This window comes from Triticum aestivum, chromosome 7A (genome assembly GCF_018294505.1).
Source record: "Triticum aestivum cultivar Chinese Spring chromosome 7A, IWGSC CS RefSeq v2.1, whole genome shotgun sequence".
NCBI classification, from domain to species: Eukaryota; Viridiplantae; Streptophyta; class Magnoliopsida; order Poales; family Poaceae; genus Triticum; species Triticum aestivum.
This window is the reverse complement of record NC_057812.1, coordinates 189,351,105-189,372,054: the sequence shown is the minus strand read 5'-3', so window position 1 is coordinate 189,372,054 and position 20,950 is coordinate 189,351,105. Positions and strand designations below refer to the sequence as shown.

General features: G+C 46.2%; 1 protein-coding gene and 1 pseudogene across 2 annotated transcripts; both read left to right on the top strand.

Annotated features, from left to right (window-relative positions):
- Positions 1-5,603, top strand: LOC123152139 (uncharacterized). Of its 2 annotated transcripts, none has more exons than XM_044571763.1 (4): positions 1-171; positions 263-386; positions 870-1,017; positions 1,842-5,603. In XM_044571763.1, exon 4 carries the CDS (start codon positions 1,943-1,945, stop codon positions 5,438-5,440), a length of 3,498 nt encoding a protein of 1,165 aa, XP_044427698.1. In that variant the 5' UTR covers positions 1-171; positions 263-386; positions 870-1,017; positions 1,842-1,942; the 3' UTR covers positions 5,441-5,603. The 2 variants fall into 2 exon arrangements, with proteins under 2 accessions (XP_044427698.1, XP_044427699.1); XM_044571764.1 differs by having other exon boundaries at positions 867-1,017.
- Positions 5,604-8,811: 3,208 nt separating this feature from the next.
- On the top strand, positions 8,812-17,337 carry LOC123151529 (uncharacterized; annotated as a pseudogene).
- Positions 17,338-20,950: the final 3,613 nt, after the last annotated feature.

The window sequence follows — 20,950 nt, the reverse complement described above, 5'->3', positions numbered from 1 at the left end:
ATTCACACACATTATTGATGCTGGCTGTCTTTGAAGCACACAAGGTGTCCCTCACTAGTCTGAGCAGCAGCCGTCGCTCTGGATACAAGCTCAAAGCCGCAGCCTCAGCTAGGCTAACAGGGCAGCCATTCCAAGCGAGCAACTGAGCATTGCGAAGCTTCCCCATTTCAGGTACGATTCTCACCCTCTCTTCCTCTGCTCGGCTCTTCGACATGGATACATAAGTTCCATTGCCAATTTTCTGTCATTTCTCCGCTTGCAGTTAGTCTTACTAGTTACCCTGATCTGGGTACATGCTCAAACCTGCAACCTCGGCTAGGCGCGTAGCTCATTCCGTGTGACTATGTCTATGTGAGGAGCATTGCATCGCCGCTTTCCCCTTTCAGGTACGATTCTCAGTTTCTCTTCCTGTGCTCGGTTCTTAGACATGGATGCATTGTTTCCAGGGGCAGATCTAATGGGGGTTCCATGGGTGTCATGGCAGCCCCTCAGTAAAATGTAAAGTAATTTATCTTATATATACTTAATAGTAGGTTTTTAAATTTTAAATCATGTCTTGTGACTGTTTTTTAAATTTATGATGATATCCAGATTAATTATAGAATTTCTAGTGTATTTTTCACAAAATTTGAACGGATGTGTTAAAGTTATGTTGTTCATACATTACAGATGAAATGTGTGACACCCCCCCAACACTACAATCTTAAGTCCGCCACTGATTATTTCCATCGCCTATTGAACCTCCCTATTTGCAGTTAGTCTTACTAGTTACCAAACATAATCTGGCATTATCTAGAAAAAAACAAGCAGCTGCTAGTTCTCCAACGAACTAACACCTATTTATATGTGTTTTTTTTTTGTGACAGCAGTCAGATCCATGTATTCAGAGAAAACAAAGGGAAATATCTGGACCACTATTTTGGTTATCGCTCTGGATACAAGCTCACTTGCAACCGTTTATGGCTAATGAGGGCAGCCTTCCCGTGTGACTGAGCATTGCAATGCTTTCCATGCCAGGTATAGTATTTTACTTTCTCTTAAATGCGTGTAACTTACCATTGAATGCAATTAATTTTACTAGTTACCCTGTAGAATCTGTTAGTGTCTCCACCAACAAGTATTACTACTTGTCTTATGTGTGTTTTGTGGTAATAGCAGTTGGAAGAAAAACAAAGGGAAATATCCAGATCACTTATTTTGGTGGGGTCGGATTATGACAGTAAAGTTCAATCATGTATATGATGTTGTTGTTGGATACAACAACAACAAAGCCTTTAGTCCCAAACAAGTCGGGGTAGGCTAGAGGTGAAACCCATAAGATCTCGCAACCAACTCATGGCTCTGGCACATGGATAGCTTGTTGTTGGATGAGAAACACAATTAATTTCCAACTATAAACACTAAAATTGTATAACCAATAGAACTCTATGCTCAAAAAAGAACATATGTATTGTAATATGTAGACACAGGAAATTCATCTAGTTACAGTATATACAACGGGGTTGATCCTTTTAAGATTTTAATAAACTGATAATCTGCTTTCGTCTTTTAACACCAACCCAGTATAGACTCTGATAGTTGATTGGGGCCAACTTAGTACAACATTAACTACCTTTTTTTTCTGGAGAAGTCTGTGAACATGAGCTAATAATTCGTATGGTGGTCACAGTTTGAAAAAATAATTCATATTGTTGGGGTCTAGCAGGCAAGTTAGCCTTTGACGCGCTCTCTTTTGTGTTGTTTTCTTTTGGGACACAGACTTCACCAAGTCCATCTTCCTAGCAACCTTCTTTGCCTTTTCTTGTTCAGAATCATCCTTGAATTATCTTTGAATCCTTCAGATATCTTCTCCATCCAAGAAACTGTTACCCGATGCTCCAGATGGAGGAATAGAAAGCAACTGAAAGCCTGAGACTTGCAATTTCAGTCAGAGAGCAACCACATGGCAGACAGTGAAACACCCAATGTCGTACCCAGCGGAAATTTATTACCCCCTGGCCATGAATCCAGCTCCAGGATCAATGATGCTTTTGAGCTCTTGTGGGGATATCGTAAATATTTGGTACTGCTTGGAGTCCTAGCAGTTGGTGTGACATACAATGCTGGATTAACACCACCAGGGGGATCGTGGACACTAAACAAGGATGGCCATGATGCTGGTGACCCTGTCATGCATGATGGCTTTTCTGGACGATATGAGGTGTTCTTTTACTGCAATGCAGCAGCCTTCGCTGCATCTCTTGTCTTAATCATCTTGCTTCTCAGCAAGAGTGTGACAAATCAGAGGATGTGGCTCCATTCAATGCAATTGACCATGACACTGGACCTATTCAGCCTGCTGGGGGCTTATGCTGCTGGAAGTTGCAGGACACTCAAGTCATCCATTTACATCTTGGTTCTAGTCCTTGCTGTTATCATATATGTTGGGATCCATACCCTAGTATCCACAAGGTTTATTCCAAGAGAATTGAAACAGAATCTGCAGACAATGATAAATAGTGTTCTAAACCAACGGAGTTCCCTTGGCAGGCAAGAGAGCATCCCTCTAGAGAAAGCCGTTGAGGAGGCTCGCAAGTTCATTTTGACGCTTGTAATTTTTGCTGCTACTATCACATACCAAGCAGGATTGAATCCACCGGGCGGCTTTTGGGCTGAAAATGACCATGGTTCTAATAAGGTGCATATGGCCTTTCCTCCTTACAAGCATCATCCGGGTACTTCTGTTCTCCGGACTAACTACCTTGGTCGTTATAATATATTCATCATTTCCAATTCAACTTCCTTCGTGGCATCTTTGGTCATAATCATACTGATTCTGAGCCCAAAACTGAGCGGACATGGAATAAGGACCAAAGCAGTGATTGTATGTGTGGTAGTGGACCTACTGTGCCTAATTGCTGCGTATGCTGCAGGATGCTGTAGAGAGGTAGCAACATCATTCTTTGTGGTGTCTATTTTCTTCATAGTTTGGATATCCTTCGCAGTTTTAGTTGGATTCTTTGTTCAGGGACCTGTAGCAAATTGGCTACGAAAGGTCAAATCAAGCAGCCTGTGTTATGTGAAAAAATGGGGCCGTGCACTTTCGTTGAACTTTCGTGACCACAGATCGATCAATGCAGAGCAGGGGAATTCTGTGGCAAGGAATCATCAATCTCCAGCCTGTTCAACTGATGCACCTGCAGAAGTTAATACCCCTGAGCAACATTCAAATATCAGACAGGGTGAATTCCATGAGTTGCATGTACCTGCAGAAAAAAGTCAAATTTCAGATGTTCAAGAGGCTGTGCCTAACACACAGCATCCATCAGGGAACAGCCAGCAATCAACAAATATTCAGGACGTTGTGTCCAACCCGGAGTGCCAGTCTCCAGATGTCCAGTGTGTTGCAAACATAGAGGAGGACGTGTCCAGCTCACAGCATCCTGCAGGGAACTGTCAACGACCAGAACATGTCAAGGATGTTGTGTCTAACATGGAGTACCCATTACTAAGCCACCAGCAAACTGAAAATAGCATGTGCGGTATGTCAGCTAACCAGAAAGTTGCAAGTATGGGGAAGCAATCTTCACCTGATGATCCTGACATGACTGCTCTTTCAGTTGAGCAAAATATGTCAGTCAGGCAGAGTGATGGAGACACTAGTAGTGACATAGTGGATGAAGGGCTCTCTGCACCTGTGGAAGCCACTGGCAGTGCGGACTCTGCTGAACAAAACAATCTGGTTGGAGATAATAACCCTAGTACTGAGATTCTTTGCAGTGATGACCATCCTATACATTCTGAGAATGTACATATTGACAGCAATCAAGTACCCAATCAAAATGCTGATGACATTCGAACTGAGAAGCATCTGAAGAAGACCCGCACATGTATGCTGCTTCTTGCCATTCTTGCAGTATCTCTGGCATACCAATCAGGCCTGAATCCACCAGGTGGCTTTTGGTCAATAAGTAAAGATCATCATTCAGCTGCTGATCGCATCCTTGAGGACACCCATCATCGCTGGTTCATTGCATTCTTCTATCTCAATGCAATCGCCTTTGTGGCATCCATTGTCATGATCACTTTGCTCTTGAACAAGATGGTGAGCAACAAGGTCACCGAACGGCGTGCATTGCCAATAACGATGATAGTGGTCCTACTTTCCCTAACCGGAGCTTTTGCTGTGGGGAACTGCAGGGAGGCAAAGAAGACTATTTTCATATCAGCGCTCATATGCAGTGTACTTGCTTATGTTCTCATTCATGTCTTGATAGCAGTACATATAATTCCTCCAGAATGGAGAAGGCAGGTGGCAGAGATGCTAAAGCACTCAGTTAGTCATTTTTGCTCAGTGCCGCGTCAATCAGGCGACAACCAGACTGGGGGTGATACTAGTGAGAAGGAGTTGGGAAGGCGGCGTAATCTGCTATTGACCATTGCTATTTTGGCTGTGACTGTCACATACCAAGCTGGCATGAACCCTCCAGGAGGTGTCTGGTCTGATGACAAGGATGCCACGGGAACTCCGGGCAATCCAATCCTTCATGATACCCATCCAAAACGCTATGATGTGTTCTACTACTCAAATTCAGTTTCATTTGTGTCGTCCGTGGTCGTCACAATATTACTTGTGAATAAGGAATCCTGTGAGTATGGAATCAAGTCCTATGCACTGCGAGTGTGTTTGGTGGCGGGCTTGCTTGGCCTCCTCATTGCCTATGTTGCAGGAAGTTGCAGAAATATTAAACAGTCCATATATCTGAGCATCATTGCTATGGCAGTTCTAGTGTCACTTCTGATTCAAGTTCTGCTCTCTTCAATGCATGGCACACTAGGAAGACCATTGGCTAAGTGTCTAGTATTTCTACACGATCTTCTCTTTCATGCGGAGGGTGAACGAGTAATCACTCCCGTGAGGCCAGTAGCTTCAGTTGTCGAAGAAAAAAAAGTTAAAAAGAGACACAAGTATCTGATGCTTCTTGCAATTTTAGCAGCATCGATCGCATACCAAGCTGGTCTGAACCCACCTGGTGGATTCTGGTCTGATGATGAGGGCCATGTACCAGGCAATCCCGTGCTTCGTGATATTAATCACCGACGGTACAAGATCTTCTTCTGGTTCAATTCTTTCGCATTCATGGCATCCATTGTGGTGATCATGCTTCTGCTGAGTAAATCTATCAGGAAGGCTGTGCCACTTGGAATATTGCACTTGATCATGATACTGGATATGTTGGCTCTGATGACAGCTTTTGCTGCGGGAAGCTGCCGCAAATTGAGGACTTCAGTGTATGTCTATGCACTAGTTGGCGGCGTTGTAGTAATCCTGCTGCTCCTAATTATTGTGACAAGTGCAATTGCAAAATGTCGGAAGCCAAGAGAGGGAAATGGGATTAACTCCCCAAGACGTCCTGAACCTGTTTCAGGAGCAAACACACCAGCACGACCTGAAGTTTGATGCTCCCTTTTTACAAGAACCCTGTTCATCTAAGAATCTATATTTCTATATTATCTGCAAACAATTTGTGTGTCTCCTTTTAGCATTTTTCTTCATGTTTTGACCTGAACACTGGTGTTGCTGCCTGTTGCAGTTCTCGGTAATTATTTTAACATACTTGAAATTTGAGCTCGAGCCTAAAACTGCATATTGGGTACATCATCATGTAATGGAGCTACAAGCAGGAACTGATGATTGTCTTCATTATAGTCATGTAACGAGCGAGAATTTGGAGCTGTATTCGCTATGAAAGATGGTACCACATTAGCCGCAGGTGGCCTTCCATCTTTCTGGCTTCAGTATTCTTGCACTTTATATTCTTCTAACATCAGCTTGAGCTGTTTTGTTCATCCATTTGTGGGATGATCCCATATTCTCATCTAAAACAACTTTGACTACCAGGCTTATTTTGTAGCGTCAGCCAATGTTTTTCGCTTCTCTGATATTATTAGTGCGTAAAGGGAGTAGAGTAGTACATACTGGCAACACCAAGGCTTTGCAATTCCTTGTAACATTATGAAGTAACCCTTCTTTATTTAGACTGTACTGAAGTTGTCTTAGGAGATGAAATGTTCCCCAAAAATTTAACACTGGAAGGGGAATTGCGGGATCTGTATTGTGTACATGGCGTGCTACTGCCGTTGTTGTGGAAGCAGTTCATACACCTAAATGCATAATTTGGTAACAGCAACTGCTTTTAGATATTATTATTTTTAGTTTTGCCAAGCAACTGCTTTTAGATTTGGTAACAGCAACTTTTTTCAGACACCCAAAATTTTGCCTGCCTGCAGCTTTAGGGCATTGCTGATAGTTCATGCAAGTAACATTGTTGTCATATACTCCCTCCGTAAATAAATATAAAAGCGTTTAGATCTCTATACCCTCTGAGTATGTCTTGATCCACTGTTACCACTGCTTCACTGGAAGCTGCTGCATCATGCATGTTGGGCCCATTTAATATGCAGTTGCTTGGGTTTAATATGTGAGCAATTGAGCACTTAATACTCCCTCCATTTTGCGCCTATCGTTGTTCTGCACTTAATCCAGGCAGAGAAGCATCACTAGAAAGGCTTGAGGTGGATTTGATTATGGTTGGGTTGGCAGTCGATCCAATTCAAGGGGAGCTTGTATGACTAGGGAAGGGTGAGGGAAATTCAGGAATTGTGTACTCTATGAGTAATGCAGTTAAAGTGGATTCAATAAATAAATTCAGGAGTAAGTTGAATCTGTGATCCAACAGCATCTATCAGCGGGACAATCACTCTGCAAGCCTTGCACTAATCTATTGCCAAAAGGTTAAGTTGAATCTGAATCAAAGTTGCACGCGAACACGTCATCGTGTACCCTTGGCATCGACGCAATATGCAAGACACGTCGCTGGAGCTGGGAGCGCGTAAGCAAGACACCTCCAATTCTCGCCCAAAGTGCAAAATTCTGACCTAACTCAGAGTCACCACGAGTGTTGAACCAGAGAGTCGGGCCATTCCTGTTGAACGTTTTTCGATTCAACGTTTTTTTTTAAATTCAAAACCCTTTATTAAGTGGTAATCAAAGTAGCATCATTTACAAGCATAGAGGCAATGGCACTAGGTGCCTCATCAAACCAAGTACCAGGTGGAGAAAATCTAGTAAGCCTCGCCAGTTTATGCGCTACAAAATTTCCTTCTCTATGACAGTGCTCGTAATGGACTTGTGATAAATTGTGAGCCATGTGATAACAATCGTCGAAAATAGCAACAGCCAATTCTGAGAAAGTACCATCATCTTGCATTGCAGCGATCACATCAAAATTATCAGAATTTATGATTAACCTGGAGCATCCGAATAACTGGGCAAGATTCAGACCAAAGCGAAGAGCAGTAGCTTCAGCCATAAGAGCATCCACACAATCCCCTACAACATTATTCCCTGCGGCCAAGAACTTCCCTGAACTGTCACGTAATACAGCACCCACAGTGGCTTGGAGTGAATCACTGTCGTAAGCAGCATCCACGTTAAGTTTTACAAAGCCAGCACTAAGGCGAGTCCATAGAATCCTTTTCACCTTTGCCGTAGGCTGATAGGCTACTGAAAAATTTTCTGTCAGAGCTTGGATAGCATAAACTTTTGTGCAGGTTGTTGCATTTGCTCGCCATGCACATCTTTCTTCTTTCCCACCATAAATACCAGGTCGCAACAGCAATCAGCTGGTCTGATCTACCTTGCCCGAGGACACATGTTTCGTTTGCAGGAAGACGAAGGAGATATTCAAGCACCGCCTCGCCCGCATGATCCACTTTACAAGCTCACTCAATGACATCTTCCAACCCCAAACCCAACCATACCTGTCTTGCTTTCTAACATTGGAAAAGCATATGTTTAACATTCTCAGGCAACTCGCATGCTGGGCATTTTGTATTTACCTTCATATGTCTATCAGCTAGGGTTACACGGCATGGCAGGGTGCCATGAAGAGCTCTCAAAAGAAAAAATTTAACCTTCGTTGGGCAACCAAATTTCCACACAACATCCCATATTGAATTTATATTCGCCGCACTAGGACGATCTGTTGTAGCCCTTGATCCATATTTATCCTTCCAGACCGCATATTAAGCCGACCTAACCGAGAAAGCTCCAGTTTTTGTCAAGTTACAAGCCACAAAATCTGCCGTATCATATGATGGTAGCAGGATAGAGAGTATACGAAACACATCCACATGCCAAAAAGTCTACTCAACTAGTTGTATATCCCATTGGCCTGTGGTTGGGTCAATCAAATCAGCCACCTTAGAGAGTAGTTGATTGCCCCTTCTAGTCAACGGTTTGACGTCATCTTGAGTAGTTGTACGTTTTTATTGGTCTCTCCTATCATACTAACCTGAGTAGAGGCATCACCGTTGGTTGCCTCACTGGTTTCGTGTCTACAGTCGTAGAGGCATCACGACTCAGTAGAGTGTGTGCGCGCGCCGCGGTCGGTCCTAGCTGAGGAAAACCACGAGACCGGCCTGCTCTAGAAGAGAACAGACTTGATCGGTTTCTGAAAGTTGGCATGTTCGATCCGACAGGGAGTAGTTGGTTCATTTTGACAGTTTTTCTACTCGGCAGATCGCGGTGGGTTGTTGTGCTCGGTGTGCAGATTTCTGTACTTTTCATCAGTGAGAAAAACACATCACTATAGGGTCTTTGTTTACGAGCGGCGCACTGAAAAGTGAGGCCAGGGAGAAATACCGTGACAAGAGGGTAATAATAAGTGACAAAGTAACGATGAGCCCTGGTGGGTGGTGGAGGCTGTGACAAGTTGTTCACTTGAGGCTTGACGTCATCCCTTCAATTGCGTGTGACGTCTGCGCGAATGACTAGTCCAGGAGAGACGGCCATCCGGGGGGATGGATGGCCGGAGGGGGGTTGGAATGGCCCTGTCGATGTCGACGGGGCCCCCGAGCGCCAGTCGGACGGGACGGGATCAATGCACGCTGCTGCTGCTCTCTAGGTCTGTTGCCGAACGATGCTCTAGGCCCTGGCTGCGGTTGGCCCCGCCCGGCTCTGCTCGCCCCAGCATTGCCCGTTTGGTGTTCGAACAAATGCCTCAGCGGCCAGCGGGGCTCCGGCAGCGGAGCCGACCGTACTAGCAACCAGCAAGTGCGCCAGTGTTGCTAGCTGTACCTAGCTACCGTGGCCAGTTCCCCGGTGGTGGAACCCTTCACCGTTGGCCATTTATTGCCGTGCGTTGATGGCCGGAGAAGAGCCAAGAGACGAGCGGCGCTGGCCGCTCCACGGAGTGCCGCTCGGACGCGCAGCGAAAATGTCAAAAGATGGCGACGCTCAAGGCGCCAGGGAGGTCTCGGACTCGGAGCGGCGACTTTGCTGGAGTCAAGTGGATGATGGTACGTTTATGGTTATCTGCGATGATGACTAATTCAAGGATTCAAGGTGGCTTTTGGTTCTGAACGCGGAATTCCTCAGAACGCTGGTCTGAACCCACGGCGTGTGGACTGTGGTCGTGTGCCAGACGACCCGTCAGCAGTCAGCACCATGTGTACCATTTCACAGCTTACCATCGCTGTCCACAGATTCCACTTCACAGCCTCCTAATGGCTAATGCCAGGTATTCTACTGGCTAATTCTTTGCTTATCTACAGCACTATGTGTTCCAAACCAGCCATGCAACAGCTACGAAGCCCCATCGTCTACTTGTCTGGCTGCACTATTTAACAGTTGAGGTGCGTGTCTGCTCATTATTTTTCGGTGTATTATAGGTTTCTCTAACTCCAAAGTGGTTGATGAGACCACATCCTTGTAGTATCCCCCTTGCATAATCCGCATGCTGATCGTAGTGTGCACATATCGCACACGACTGGGTCCAACCTAATAAGCCATCAGATGATTGATTGCCTGGTACATTGCCGTGGGGTTCCTGCCCTGTTTCTGCCATTTGTTTAACTGACTTCACCGGTCTCCCCCCTCCCTTCTCCTTTTTGTTCGCTGTCCACACTTCACACCCTTCACACCATTGCTGAGGCTGGGAGAGCTCTGCCATCTTTGAAGCTCACATGGTGTCCCTCACTAATCTACTCTGAACAGCAGTCACTCTGGGTACACGCTCTCAAGCTTGCAACCGCCGCCTAAGCATTGCAACGCTTCCCCATTCCAGGTATGGTTCTCCCTCCCTCTTCCTGTGCTCGGTTCTTCGACATGAGTACGCAGCTTCCATCACCAACGGTCTTCCACTTCTCCGCTCGCAGTTAATCGTACTAGTTACCCCTGATCTTGGTACAAGCTCAAATCTGCAACCTCATGTCGGCTAGGGGCTGATGTATGATGGCTAAATGAGGGCAGCCATTCCGTGTGACCATGTCTGTGTGAGGAGCATTGCGTTGCCGCTTTCCCCTTCCAGGTATGATTCTCAATTTCTCTTCCTATGCTTTGTTGTTAGACATGGATGCATTTCTTCCGTTGCCAATAGCTTACCACTTCCCCACTCGCAGTTAACTTTACTAGTCACCTTGTGGAAGCCGATACTTGTTTTACCCTCTGTTCACAAGTGTAAGACTACATTTGTGAACAGAGGGAGTACATGTGTAATTTGGGGTAATAGCAGTTGGAGCTTGGAACTAGGTAGCCAAAGTAAAGAAAGGGAAATATCTTGTTTTTTTACAATAAGTAGCAGGTGCTCTGCTGTTGCGTACAAGTTCAAAGGGAAATATCCAGACCACTTAGAGGCTTAGAGCAACTCCAACGGATCGACCCAAACGGACGGCGATTTTGTCCGCTTTTTGTCCGTTTGGGTCGGCCAGTCGGACACGGATGTCCGCTTCCGTGTTTGGGTCGGCGCGTGCGCCCAATGCTAGCCCGACCCATTTTGACAGCGCTAGAAAAAAATAATAGAACGCATGCACATTTTAAAAAAAACATCATTAATTAAACATTACAGCCAGCCACGAAGGTCGGCGAGAGTCCACGCGTCCACATTAGCATTTAAGAAAAATAAAAACAACCTAAACTACGAGGCGGCGCGCAGCCCTAGGCGTCGTCGTCCTCCTCCTCCTCGGGGTCGGTGAGGTCGATGAGCGTCGGCGCAGGGCCGGCCCAGGGGAACGCCGTGTTCCAGGCGGCGGCGATGTAGGCCGCGGGCAGGTGTTCCGGCACGGGCAGTGCCGGCGCGTGGGGCTGTTCCGGCGCGAGCAGTGCCGGCGCGGGGGGCTGTGCGGCCACCTGTGCAGCCGCGGCCTGGCGCGCCTCCTCCTCAGCCTCGCGCTGCTCCTCCTCGAGGTCGCGCTCGAGCATCTCCTCGTACTCGCCGCGACGGCGCTCCTCGGCCAGCCGTCGCTGGCGCCACATCTCGAGGTAGGCCGCCTCCTGCGCCGGCGTCGCCCCCATCCAAACCGGTGGCGCGGACACCCACTCGCGCAGTACTCCCATCCAGGAGTAGCGCTCGATCGGGGACGGCTCCGGCTGCGGCGCCGGGTCGGCCTTGACGCGGCGTCGGGGAAGGGACGGCGGGGCCACATGCGGCACTACGCAGTCGTCGGCCGCGGAGAGGGCAATGGCCCGCGCCATGGCCGCCTCGTACCGGGCCTCCTCTTCCTCCGCCGTCTCCACCCTGCGTCGCTCGTCCTCCTCGCTCTCGCAGTAGACCGCCGCAAGGGCCGCCTGGTAGGCGTCCTCCGCCGCCTGGTCCTCCTCGCGGACGACGAGCGGGGGCGGCGGCAAGCTGCGGTCGTCCTCGCGCACGCAGCGGCGCCTCGCCTCCTCGTGCTCGAAGGCGAACCACCGCTTCCAGTTCGGTGAGTCGATGGCGTAGGTGTCGTCGCGGTGCTGCTCCGGTGTCAGCAGCGCCCGCCGGCGCCGCACCTCCTCCGCGTGCGCCCTAGCCGACCGCGGCGCCGCACGCACTGGGATCCTCTCTGGATCCAGATGCCAGTCGTGCGGCAGGGTGACGTCGGGGTACGGCAGAGGCACACGGTGCTGCCAGTGCCACTCCGCCTGGTGCACTGGCACGTTCACGCGCTGCCTCTGCCGGCGAGCCGGTGCTGGCGGAGGCGGGAGGAGCTCCGATGGGAAAGGGACGGCAGGGGCCTTGCCCTTGGCCTTGCTGCTGCCGGCGCCGGAGAAGAGCCCCATCTCGCTGTGGTGGTGGTGGCTAGGGTTTGCCGGCGAGGGGGGAGTAGAGTTGGCTAGATGTGGATGCGAGTTTGGATGAGGACGGCCCCACCGCACGGTCGGCTTAAAAAAGGACGACCGCCGTTGCTGACGCGTGGGCCCGTGGTCATAAATTAAGCTGACCGCGTGGGCAGCGGGTAGTTGGACGGCCGCCAGGTGGGGACGATGCGGACGCCGAGAAGGCGCGCGTGGCGTCCGTTGCGCGTCCGCGCCGACGCATTTGGGGCGCAAATTTGGGCCGCAAATGCGTCGGCGCAGACGCGAAGCGGACGTGATTTGGGTTTGGGTCGACGCGTTGGGCCGCCACTTTTGCCTGCGCCGACCCAAACGGACACAGGCGGACGAAATGGGTCGCCCCATTGGAGTTGCTCTTAGTTTGGTGGATCAGATTACAACGGTGAAGTTCAATCATGTATATAATTGTTATTACTGTTGTAGTATGAGAAACACAACTTATTTCCAACCATAATCATTAAAACTGAATAAAAAATATAATTATATTATCATATATTAATATATGTATTGTAATATCTAGCACTATAATCGAGTGTGTACTCTTGTGGTTGACTGGGATCAACACACCACTAACTCACACTCACTTTCCGGAGAAGTCTATGTACATGATGAGCTAATAATTCATATGATGGTTACTGTTTTTATTTAAAATAATTCATACTGTGGTTATCATTGTGGGGTCAAGCAGTCAAGGTAGCCTTTAACGCGCTCTCTTTTTGTTGTTTTCCTTTGGGACATAGACTTCAGCAAGTCCCTCTTCTTCCTAGCTGCCTTCTTCGCCTTTTCTTCTTCAGCACAGTCCTTGAATGATATTCAAATCTTCCATAGATCTTCTCTCATCCAAGAAACTCTTACCCAATTCTGCAGATGCAAGCATTGTTGAGGCTGGAAGTCCTCAGCTACCTTTGAAGCATACGGGTGTGTTCACTTGTCTGAGCAGCTAATCTGTCCATCGCTCTGGGTACAAGCTCAAACTTGCAACCTCAGCTAGCGACTGATGTATGGCTAATGCCTTCCCATGCCAGGTATGATTCTTACCTTCTCTTCCTGTGCTTGGTGTTTAGACATAGATGTATGACTTCCATTTCCAATAGTCTACTACTTCTCCGCTTGCTATTAATTTTACTAGTTACCCTGTAGGATCTGTCAGTATTTCGACAATAAATAATAAATATGTGTTTCTGGAAGCAATCGGACCTATGTAGGCTGCTTATTTTGGCAGGTAAAATTATGAAGGTTAATACAGCACCAACTCACACCTTCTTTCTTGAGAAGGTTATGTACATGAGCTAATGATTCATATGGTGGTTACTGTTTGAAAAATAATAAATATTGTGGTTATCCTTGTGGGGTCAAGCAGGGAAGGCAGCCTTTAACGCAGTCTCTTTCTGTTGTTTTTGTTTGGTGTATAAACCTCACAAAGTCTCTCTTCCTTCTAGCTGTCTTCTTTGCCTTTTCTTCTTCAGCACAATCCTTAAATGACATTTGAATCTTTCATGTATCTTCTCTCATCCAAGAAACCCTTATCCAATGCTGCAGATGCAAGCTTAGACAGCAACTGAGAGGTTGAGACTTGCAATCTTCGTCAGAGAGCAATCACATGGAAAACGGCGGGCAGTCCGAGCACACCATTGATCTGCCCAACACTGGAAATCATTTGAGTGAAAGCAGCAATGATGGGTTTGGCATGGGTACTAACAGCACTAGGCAAGATTCAGTTAATGGATTGTCCAGCAGGTATTTGTTACCCAGCAGTAGCCCTGAACAAATCCCTGTTGATTTTGAGCTCCTGTGGAGACTGCGGAAGTATTTAGTACTGCTTGGAGTCTTAGCAGTTAGTGTGACATACAATGCTGGATTAACACCACCAGGGGGATCTTGGACACTAAACACGGATGGCCATGATGCTGGTGACCCTGTCCTGCATGTTGGCTACTCTCTAAGATATGAGGTGTTCTTTTACTGCAACGCAACAGCCTTTGCTGCATCTCTTGTCTTAGTCATCTTGCTTTTAAGTAAGAGTGTGACGAAGCGGAATATATGGCTCCGTTCAATGCAATTGACCATGCTGCTGGACTTATTTAGCCTGCTGGGGGCCTTCACTGCTGGAAGCTGCAGGGCACGGAAGTCATCCATTTACATCTGGATTCTAGTCATTGCTGTTTTTGTGTATGTTGTGATTCATACCCTAGTATCCAGAAGGGTTATTCCAAAATCATTGAGAAATAGGCTGCAAAAATTGATGGATAAAATTCGATCCAGACGCGGTGGCAGTGGCAGTTCCACAGAAGCAAGCAGCAATCCAGAGGAAGATGTTGAGGAGGATCGTAAGTTCATATTGATGCTTGCAACTTTTGCTGCTACTATCACATACCAAGCCGGATTGAATCCACCTGGAGGCTTTTGGGCTGAAAATCCTTCTTACAAGCATCCTCCAGCTACCTCTATTCTCCGCAGTAACTACCTTCACCGGTATAATATTTTTATTAGCTGCAATGCGACTTCTTTTGTGGCATCTTTGGTCACAATCATTCTTCTTCTGAGCCCAGAATTGAGTAGCCATGGAATAAGGTCCAAAGCCGTGATTGTGTGCGTCGTATTTGACCTATTTGGTCTGATTGGGGCCTATGCTGCAGGGTGCTGTAGGAGTGTAAGGACATCTTTCTTTGTTGTGTTCATTACTGTCATAGTATGGGTCTGCTTTGCGGTGGTAGCTGCGGCATTTGTTTACAAACCTGTAGCGGACTGGCTGCAAAAGATCAAAGGTCATAAGTGCTTCAATAAAATTGGTCGTCTCTTTTCACTGGAATCAGGTAAAAAAATATCAGGAAATTCTGAGCAAGTTCATTCTCATGCCACTGGTCAGCATACTACAGACCTTGCAACAGTTACGCCAGAAGAAGGCAGTGCTTCTGAAACAGAAAACCGAGTTCAAAACATCAAAGAGGATGGAATCCTTAGGGAGCATCAGCATGCAGACAGCCAGCAAATTGCAAATAATGAGGAGGCTGAGCCCAGCTCGGAGCAACCATCGGTCAATGACCCGCAACCAGGAAATACCACAAATATTATGCACAACCCAGAGGATCAGTGTATAGACTGCCAATCAGTTGCAGATGATGCAGTCTCTGACACAGGACATCCTTCAGTCAAATGCCACCAAGCTACAAATACTGTGAATCAAATGCCTAGCACTGATAATCATTCCACAGACAATCAGCAAGATGCAAATAAGAAGGAACAGCTGTCTCCAAATAATGGCCCAAACACTGCAAATATTGTTGACTATATGCCCAATAAGCAAGTTGCAGATACGAAAGGTCAATCTTCATCAAATGATGAATGCAAGGATGCAGTTATTGTAGTGGATGATTCGTCTGAACAAACAACATCAGATAATCATTGTCATGGAGCCACCAGCGATCACCCAGTACAGCAAGTGCATTCTGATGGGCCTATGGGAGCCAGTGAGATTGAGATGGTTGGAAGTAATAACACTGTTGTGTCTTCCGAGAATGGCAATGTTGACAAGAAAGGAGATCCCACTGAAGATAGCAGCAAAAAGAATTCTGATGACAGACCAACGTCGGAGCATCTGAAGAAGTCCCGCACATACTTACTTCTTCTTGCCATTCTGGCAGTTTCTCTGACATATCAATCAGGTTTGAATCCGCCATGTGGCTTCTGGTCAAGAACAGAGAATGATCATTCAGCTGGTGATCCCATCCTTGAGGACACTCACCATCAGCGTTATATTGCATTCTTCTATCTGAATGCAGTCGCGTTTGTTGCATCCTTTGTCATGATCATTATGCTCCTGAACAAGAGGATAAGCGAGAAGGCTACAAAACGATTTGCTCTGCAGATAGCAATGATAGTGGACCTTCTTGCCCTAATGGGGGCTTATGTTATGGGAAGCTCCAGGGAGGCAAGGAATTCCATGTACATCTCATTGTTGGTGGGCCTTGTACCTGCTTATGTCGGTATCCATCTTTTGATAGCACATGTAATCCCTGAAGGGTGGAAAAAAGTGGTGGCTGAAAAGCTAAAGCTGTTCTTATGCAAACATTTGTGGCGCGAACCTCATCAGGCCGTAGAAAACCAGACTGGGGATGTCGACGGGAAGGAGTGGGAGCGGAGGCAATCCAATCCTTCAGCACAATCATTCAAAACGCTATGATGTGTTCTACTACTCAAATTCGGTCACATTCGTGTCATCTGTAGTTATCACGATACTGCTTGTGAACAAGGAATCATGTGAGCGTGGCATCAAGTGCTATGCACTGCGAGTATGTCTGGTGGTGGGCTTGGTTGGCCTCTTAATTGCCTATGCTGCAGGAAGCTGCAGGAAAGCAAAAGAATCTAATTTTCTCATCATCATCGCTGTTGCAGTTCTGATCTTCCTTGTGATTCAAGTCCTTGTACTCTCTTCAACACATGATACAGTATGGGGGCCCTTGAGCAAATCCTTGGAAGACCTTCTGAAACGGCTTCTTCGTCCAAAAGAGTCCAGCCAAGAATCTGCTTCTGAGCGGCAAGAAAACTCATGTCATGATGAGAAAGAAAAGAGAAAGAGGCACCAAGCTGGTCTGAACCCGCCTGGTGGTTTCTGGTATGATGATCCCAACCATGTTGCAGGCAATCCAGTCCTTCATGATATTCATCCCTGGCGCTACAGAGCATTCTTCATCTTCAATGGTATCTCCTTCATGACATCTATTGTCGTGATCATGTTTCTGTTGAACAAGTCTGTGAGGAAGAAGGGTGTTCTACTTGAGGTATTGCATTTGATCATGATACTAGATCTGCTAGCTCTTATGACAGCTTTTGCTGCGGGAAGCTGCCGAAAATTCAGGACTTCAATGTATGTCTATGGGCTAGTAATTGCCGTTGCAGTATACCTTGTGGTTGCAATAGGTGTAACAAGCAGCATTGCAAAGTGTCTGAGACTAAGGAAGAGAAATGGGCGCTCCCTCAAAGGACATCCTGAAAGTGCTTCCACAACAAACCCGCCGATCGCTGGACAACAAGTTTGAAGATTCAATTTCTATGGGACCAGTTAAGAATCTGTTTCCTGTATTATCTGCAAATAATTGGTGCCTTGTAGTCAGTTTGTTTTTCTTCCTAAAGTCCAGATTAACTTGAAATCTGGCATTGTTGTATATTTCTGAACATTATTTATCATAATTGAAATTTGGACTCGAGTGATAAATTGCATATCTGTTAGGTGTTCCTATACTCGGCACTGTAATGGAACTACGGGTCCCCTCCCCTCCCTGGCCGCTCCCGCGAGCGCCGCTGGGGGGAAACCCTAGCGCGCGGGCTCGGCCCTCCTCCTTGTTCCTCCCTCCCCTCGCCGCCGCCCCCGCGTGCTGGCGGGCAAAGCCCGGCCAGCTCGGGCGGCGGCGGGGCCTCTTCCTCCCCCCGCACGGCGCTAGATGGCGCGGGCCATCTGGGCTGGGCACACTACTAGGAAAAGGCCTACTAATGGCGCACCAGTTTTGCCTACTAATGGCGCATCACTGGTGCGCCATTAGTATCACGCCACTAGTATTTATTACTAATGGCGCACCACTGGTGCGCCATTAGTATCTGGTATACTAATGGCGCACCACGCAGTGCGCCATTAGTATATAACACTATGCGCCATTAGTATGCCTCCCAGGGGCCATATTTAACCATGTGCTTTGGCACACTAATGGCGCACTGCGGCTGGATGCGCCATTAGTATACTTGGCATACTAATGGCGCGATGTTTGGTGATGCGCCATTAGTATGAATATTTGGTTTTTTTACTTTTCTGATTTTTGCACATGTTACAAAATATATTATTGGACAGAATATAGACAGCAGCACACAGCAACAGCAGATTCATCGAATACAATAGAAGATTAGTCTCCAAATACAATTCATCATATTAGTCTCCGAATTCAAAAGACCGAACAAAGATAAAACATTACAAGTCTCAAGACCGCGAGTATCGAGTTTGTCGGAAGTAATACTAATCCTAACAAGTCCTACTAATCATCATCATACAACTTCTACTCGTTATTCATAACAAGTCATACGATCATCATCTTGATAGTCATCGAACCGACCCTACTTAATTGTTCTTAGCACATGATCATCAGTATTAGGCAGGACCTAAATACCCTATTTAAGCTAAAATAGCATAAAACAATATAGACCCTGACTCTCCATTATGGAGAATGGAGAACATCCTGTCTCCAATTCTTGCGCTTCGCTTCCTTTTGCTTCCAAGAAGCTCCTTACGACTGTCCATACATTTTTTCCATCCTTTGATTTTCATGTCTCCACTTCTTTTAGAAATCTCGTATGGACAGTTGAGATTCGTAGGACGACCTGGCTGTATGTTCAAAACATTAACACTACCTTTCTGATACATTATATGAGGCACACAATTCTCTGGGATTATCTGTTGAAAAACATAGTAATAACTTCATAGTTAGCAATGATGTACTAGTTTTAGAAGTATGCAAAAGATGCACGGATGTCGTAATAGTAAAAATCTTACCAGGGTATCTCCATGGTAGTTACCGTAGTTGAACACATGCACTAGTGGCACGTATTTACCATAATGTTGAGGAGTTTGATTGTGGATAATGTAATTCTCAATGTCAGTACAAAATCCGACCAGATGATTTTTCTCCTTGTAAGTTGTTAATTCGGAGCCATCGGTGTAGTGGGTTTTGTCTACCATCTCCCGCACATTCTTTGAACAATAAAAATAAGCTGTCAACTATTTTGAAATAAACAATATAAATTAGCTAATAACTATGTTTGAGAAACTCACATAGCGTTAGAACTGGAGGCGTATCAACAAGGACCCAAATGTCCATATTGTCTTGGTTGATGTCAGGATTACCAAGATCCATGGTGATAAGCATACCCTCATCAAAACCATACATCTTGCAAAATGCTTCCCAATTTTTGCAACCAAAATGGGTTACGCTCTCAGAATTATATAGATTTACTTCAAAGTCCACATCGTGATGAGTCCTTAGGTGATTTTTCTTTGTTTCAGAAATTTCATGGTCTTCAAAATCCATCCTCTCCAAGACATAGCGTCTTGCATGGCATGAGATAAGCTATACTCGAATTGTAAAAGATGAAAATTACACGTTGAAATAGTTGAAGTCATGCTTAATTATGAAAATAACACTTGTCGTCGTTGTGTACCGTTTCAACTTCGAAGGTCTCCTCGAGCTTAATGCTGAAGCGCCGATCATCGTCCAGGTGAGGCATGTCGCACAGACCTCGATCGTCGTGGCACCAGTCGCACTCCGCCGGGAGACTTTCGTCGTCCGATGATGATGACGACATATCCTACATTCATAATTCAAAACTACATCATTTAGGGTTTGTCGACACCGAGGCATCCTAAAAGCTAAGCTTTTATCATTTAGGGTTTGTCGACACCGAGGCACCCTAAAAGCCTAAGCTTTCATCATTTAGGTTCTTATCGACACCGAGGCACCCTAAAAGCCAAGGTTTTATCATTTAGGGTTTGTCGACGTCGAGGCACCCTAAAAGCCTAAGCTTTCATCATTTAGGTTTTGTCGATGCCGAGGCACCCTAAAAGCCTAAGCGTACATCATTTAGGTTTTCATCGACACCGATGCACCCTATAGAAGCCAAGTTAAGTTTTCATCATTTAGGGTTTATCGATGCCGAGGCACCCTAGGTTGGGCCTAATCACTTGGCACTAATCACTTGGCTCTATTGCCACCTATGTTGGGTTTATCATCTAGGGTTTATGGCCTAATCACTTGGCTCATGCATTAGTCGCAAGTACCCCATATGTCCTTTTTTTTAGCAAAGTGATGCTAAAATTCACGGAAAATTTCAGCATGACCTTTGCTGAAAATAGGACATATGGAGTACCCGAATTTGCCGGAACGGAAGTTAATCGACATTCCGGCAAACTCAAGGGTCTCTCGGGGTACCTGCAAATTCATCACGACACAATGGTCGGAGACAAAACCCAGCAACTTTACAAGTCTTTCACAGATTTGTTTGCAAGTTCTGATATGTAATAAAGATGAGCCTCCAATGCTGATTTGTTTGCCTCAAGACAAGATGAACCTCCAATGCAACAAGTAATAAAATGTTTGCAAGTTTTGATATGTTTGCAAGATGAACCTCCAATGCAACAGTCTTAGACATTAGGACACTACAATGATCTACAACCTTATGTAAAGTGCCAACTCCACAGATTTCTTTTTCATAGCTTTTATATTATTTCTAGAAGCAACACAATAGGGTTAAATACCAGAATCTTGAGTCTAATTAAACCCTAAAATAAACATTTCTCTTTCCCCTCGCCCCCTCCTATCCCTCTGTCTCTCTTTCCCAGCTCCAACCCCAAACACAAATTAAGTTAGCCATGGTTTAAACACCAGCTCATTCATTCTCACCTCTGGTCCAGGTGCTCTTCTCCTCCTCGTGCCTCTATCCTCTCCCTCAGCCCAGGAACACCTGCACATTCACAGCAAAAAGCAACAACTTGTTCAGACACTTCTTTTTTACTGTGTTATTCCAGCTAGGAAAAAAACTTTGCTTCAAAAGCAAATAAGAGCAGGAGTGCAAGCATCTAATGCTTGCTGCTCTTCTTCTTGCCACTTGCAGCACTGCAACTTGCCTCCTGATCCTCCTATTGCACCATCACAAAATTAAGTTCGGGTTACCTGAGAGGAGAGGAGGAAGAGAGGAGAAGAGAGGCAGAGGAGGAAGAGAGGAGAAGAGAGACAGAGGGAGGAGGAAGAGAGGAGAAGAGAGGAGGAAGAGAGGAGAAGA

Excerpts from the sequence above, each read along its gene's own strand:
- LOC123152139 (XM_044571763.1), top strand. The coding sequence starts at position 1,943 with ATGGCAGACAGTGAAACACCCAATGTCGTACCCAGCGGAAATTTATTA.